This window comes from Dunckerocampus dactyliophorus, chromosome 2, assembly GCF_027744805.1.
Source record: "Dunckerocampus dactyliophorus isolate RoL2022-P2 chromosome 2, RoL_Ddac_1.1, whole genome shotgun sequence".
NCBI lineage: Eukaryota > Metazoa > Chordata > Actinopteri > Syngnathiformes > Syngnathidae > Dunckerocampus > Dunckerocampus dactyliophorus.
Window position 1 is genome coordinate 41865058 of NC_072820.1, and position 5060 is coordinate 41870117.

General features: G+C 43.4%; 1 protein-coding gene across 1 annotated transcript; it reads right to left on the minus strand.

Annotated features, from left to right (window-relative positions):
* Positions 1-1070: 1070 nt before the first annotated feature.
* LOC129176590 (somatostatin receptor type 2) lies at positions 1071-3348 on the minus strand. The gene has a single exon (XM_054766785.1). It carries the CDS (start codon positions 3053-3055, stop codon positions 2057-2059), a length of 999 nt encoding a protein of 332 aa, XP_054622760.1. The 5' UTR covers positions 3056-3348; the 3' UTR covers positions 1071-2056.
* Between the last annotated feature and the right edge of the window lie 1712 nt (positions 3349-5060).

Here is a 5060-nt window from a genome sequence, read left to right on the forward strand (position 1 = left end):
TTCGTTTCCACGCCACACTACAAATTGCATGTACACAGGGCAAAATTAACATATTCAGGTATTAAAGTGAATTTGTATCCTGCACACCTTTTATCTTGTTCTGAAGCTCCGTCCATGAGTTACACGAGTAACGTTTAACGTCTTTTTCATTAAAAGTTCTAAAAAAAACACATCCATATAAAGCCTGCCATGCTTAAATCCAATACAATCAATTGATTACATTTCAAACCAAGTTAGATCGATATATGTCGTTCGGAATGGCAACTTACTGAACACAGATCAATATAGTTGGATCATAGGAATATAAATCGATTTAGTGGCTGAATCGTTACACCCCTATAACCATTACCATTACTACGGATGCCATGAAAAGGTTTCCGTTATAGAAGCCAGCCACTGAAAGTTCGTATCATATTAAAGCTTCTTTTCAAAAACGTGCCGCTGCCCTGCACTCTCATCTTTTACTGCCAGTAAAATTCCTCTTGTCATTAGCTCTTTACAGACTTTAAGACTTTCAGGAAATGTGGAAAAAAGGTTTATTAGTGTCTTTCAAAAAACAAGAATGTCTACACAAGTGGGTCTCTACTCGCAGAATTTCCGGTTCACCACTTTAAGTGTCTTGAGGGGAAGTGCAAGAGCAGGAGGCTACGAAGAGGGGGTAGGATTAAATAAGCTCTGCTTCTTCCTACTCCTTTTCGGATATATGCATGTTCGAAATAAATTAAACCAAACCAAATCAAACCAAACCAATGAAGATGCGCAGCTTGTTTGTGCATCTTGTGAAGATAGATGGATAGATAAAAGTTCCAAAATTTACCACTGTTTTTTTTTTTTACAATTATTTTAGACATAGCACAATCTGTCCCTCTTATTTAATAATTGAAGAAACTTTTTCTAGTGTAAGTATTGCAGGCATAATTGCATATCTATCAAACAAACTTGCTTTTTGAATGTGGAGAGCAGAAATAGGAAATGGCATAAATGGCAATACTGTATATATGTGTTCCAGAAAACAGCCAAAAAGATGTTTTGCAAGAAACAATGTTTATTTGTAGAATATTTGAAGCATATTTGATGGAAAAAAAAACAGTCATACAAAGTATCTCGAGTAATGATCAGTAATTGTGGTTATAAAGCCTCATATATTGATTCCCGGCTTCACAAAAGTCACCTTTCTAGCTGTTTCAGGATAACAAAGGCAAACATTCTTCCATCAGTTTCATCTTTAAGATTGTCACACACATTGTTTCGCTTTTACAAAAGTATCTGCCGTACATACTGGTCAATACTTGTTTAGATAAACATCCATTATATTCCCTTTTACATGCGACAACTATCTAAACTGTCTTGTTCCACAAAATGAATCTATAAAAGCAGAGTACACATTTGAAAAACAGGGCAAATGCTTCTATTTCCCAATACTGTATGTCATATGCAATAAGACAAGCTTTGTTTTAACATTGGAAGCAAGAAGTTTATTTATGCATGTGTTTAAATGCATTCTGACATGTTAAGTCGGAGCCAGAGAGTTCTTCTTGTGCTGCTTTAGCTAAGGGCAAATTGGGCCGCATTCATGTAGTTACACACCAGCTGTTACCAAAAAATGCAGTATAACAGCAGCAGAATAGAGCGCCCCTTGTGGTCAGACTTACTGGAAGGATGTTTATAGGTTTCAGGGTTATATAACAAGACAAAAGCCGAGCGTCTGCCAGAACTCAAGTGGGGATTATGCTCGACAGGTAAAGGGTGTACTAGAAGTCCCCAAAGTCAAACTGGATTGTGGCAGTCGTTTTTTCTCCCTGTTCTTGGAAAGACATACTTGACAGCTTGTAGATAAATTCACTGTGTGATCCAAACCCAATTCTCTCTTGACATAATTGAATGCCAGCGGTCGTGAATGCCAGCAAACACAATAAACAATGCTTCCGTCTTGGAGGCAAATCCCACATCTTCAACAGATGCCAAGGTTTTATTCTGGACTACACGTGTGCAGGAAGATAAACATCTTCTAATTTTGTGTAATTGCAAGAAAATCTGGCGTTTAGCCTTCTCTTCTCTACGCTAGAATAGTGACATCCTGCACCCCTGTCACAGTTAGGTCATACCGCTCAGTGTTGCACGGCATGCTGGGAGGAGACTTGGTGGCCGAGCAGAGAAGGGTGCGGAATTGCCTCCTGAAGGTGTCCGAGAGGCAGGTGTAGAGGATTGGATTGGCACAGCTCCACGAGTATGACAGCAAGACCACAAATTCAAACGCTCTGGCAAAGGCAAGGTCAGTTTGATACATGGAGCAGAAGTTGAAGGTGTAAAACGGCAGCCAGCATATACCAAACACGATCACCACTGCGACCACCATTTTGGTAACCTGTCTCTCCGGACGGTGGTTCTCTTGGTTGGGCATGGCAGCCCGGAGCCGCTGCGACCTCAAGGTGAGCAGCAAGGCCGTGTAGAAGGCAGTCATGACGGTGAAAGGCAAAGCGAATCCCAAAATGAAGGTGTAAGAAAGGACGCCCAGCCACCAAACGTCGGAAATCATGTCCGGTATGCACAAGCCTTGATCCGCAGAGAAGTGAAGCGCCATGGGAAGGATAGTGACAAGGGAGAACAGCCAGAGCAAGGCAGAGACCATCTTGGCGCAACGCGGCGTCCTCCAACAGGCGAACCGAAGTGGGTCTGCCAGCGCCATGTAGCGGTCGATGCTCATCACTGTCAGACAGAAGACACTGGTGAACTGGTTGATGCCGTCGAGCACCATGACCACTTTGCACGCCACGTTGCCGAACAACCACTTGGTCAGACAGTTCTGGCTCGCAATGAAGGGGAGCCCAACCATGAAGAGCCCGTCGGCTAGCGCCAGGTTGAAAATGTACACCGTCGTGGCGGATGACATCTTGTCCAGTTTCAAAATGGCGACGATGACCAGGGAGTTCCCAGCGAGTCCAACAATGCAAACCACTGGGTAGAGAATGGCCATGAGGATACCAAAACCATCATTACGGCCCTCCGAGTAAAAATGGTCGTCCACATCAGTCAAATTGTTTATGTCAGCGTCCATTCTGTATCAAATCGTGTTTCTGGTTCAACTCCTCTCACGTTTTGAGCCCCTTGAAATAAAAGTACTCAACCGAAAAAGCGAAAGATCATACTCAGGCTTCGGCGACTCTTTAACTTCCCCCTCATGCAGTCAATCCTTTTATTTGCTCCAAAAAAAAGGCTCAAGTGTCTTCCTTTGTGGCAATGCAGGCGCGTTCCTCTGTGAGACCCATGGGCCTTTGCATTAACACCCTTCAAACGAACAGGACGGACGGTTTCCTGGCCGCTCTTTCTCCCTTGGAGCCCGTTTTATATCTCTTCCCCCCACGGTGTGTGACGAGCGCTGCTGTGTGCTTGTGTGTGCTTGGAACCCGTCCACCCCCTTGTTCATCAGTCTCCAGAGACCGTGATAAAGTCCAGCTTGGCTAAAGCCCCTCCTGAGTCCTCCCCCCCAGGTTCTCGGCTGTAATGCTGTTTCCAAGGTAAACCCCTCCTGCTCCCATACTCTTTGTTTTCATAACTTTTTTTTCATTCTTCACACTTTCTTGTCCTCTGCTTCTGTTTACTTCACCCCCTCCCGCCCATCTATCTATCTATTATGTCTACATGTTCTCCACCCCTTACGCTCATAGTTGAGAGTGGGGGTCTCACACACACACACACACACACACACACACACACACACAGATACCGTCACCAGCTAATCTACTCACAGGAAAGACATTTCTCCTGACTGTTTTTTCAGGACTTTACTTTTGCGACATTTGACATGGGAGGCTGTTTTCCTGCGTCTTTCCCTTATTTTGTTTTGCTTGGGAATATTATAAAACGAGGAGATGTAAACAGTGAGGACAGGAGGAAAAGGATGGAGCAAGCGGAGGATGTAAGTGGTGAGGAGGGGCTGGCGAAGATAAAAGACCGTGGCTGAGCGATGACCTCCATCCTGTTGCCACTCTGACACGCATAGCTGGAATACCCCCAGAAATCCTCCAGTGTGTCCTCCTGCTTAACATCCACTAAATAACAGAGCCAGGCAATTATTTTCAAAGCTTTATGCGTTTATCCGGAATATGATGTGAGGCCAAAGACACTTAACACTTCTATCCGCCGCCTAGGGGCTCATTTGTCATAAGATTTATGGAGACATATTTCCAATCTGGCTGTTAACAAGAAAAAAAAAATCCCTTTTTCTAGTTTAAAGTGATTAGGCTGGGACTTGGCTCCTTAATACTTTCTACAACCTCTATATTCCCCTTAATCATCCTGCAAACACTTTCTTATGGGAGGGGGCAAGCTGGCTAAATTTGGAGGTTTTTGGCAGCTCCATATTTCATGGGCAGTATTTCACTTAGGTGTCATTCTGGCATTCATCTCCTCGTGCTTTGAGAGATGTGTGCAGCAAAAAAACGTGCATGTGAACATTTAAAGGCTGTTCCATTAATGAAAATATAATGTTTTGAATAACCTTCTATGGTCTTCCTTTGTAATGTCGCCATGGCATTGGTCCTCCTCTACTGCTGTAAAAAGGATTTGGAAATAGAAGCACAGTTTCTACGGTAAAATAGTGTAAATATATCATATATTTTATATTTAAAGAACAGGACCAGCTTGTGTTCCCACAAATCTCCCGCAGACCGGAGGTGGGGGGGGGGGTTCGTACATTATAGCGATCTAATTTATCTTATTTATTATGTATTGTGTACAACTAAGACATAAATAACATCAAATTAAAAGCACAAAAATGAATGCTGACCCACAATCTACCATTTCAAGTTCTAGCCAAGTTTTTCCAGAGAGATTATTACATCGTGTTTGACGTGTGTGGTACAAGGCAGCGTGCTAGCATGAATTAACTTGAGACAAATGTGCACATTAGCACTCAATAAGTCATCAAAACGTACCTTTATGCATTCCCACATAGTATCAGCATTTGAGTGTCATGCCCTGCAGGACAGCAGCGAGCGTCTATTGTCCTGCGCCCTTATTTTGGCGGGCTGCACCTTCGCCGGGGAGGAAGTGGCAGCCGC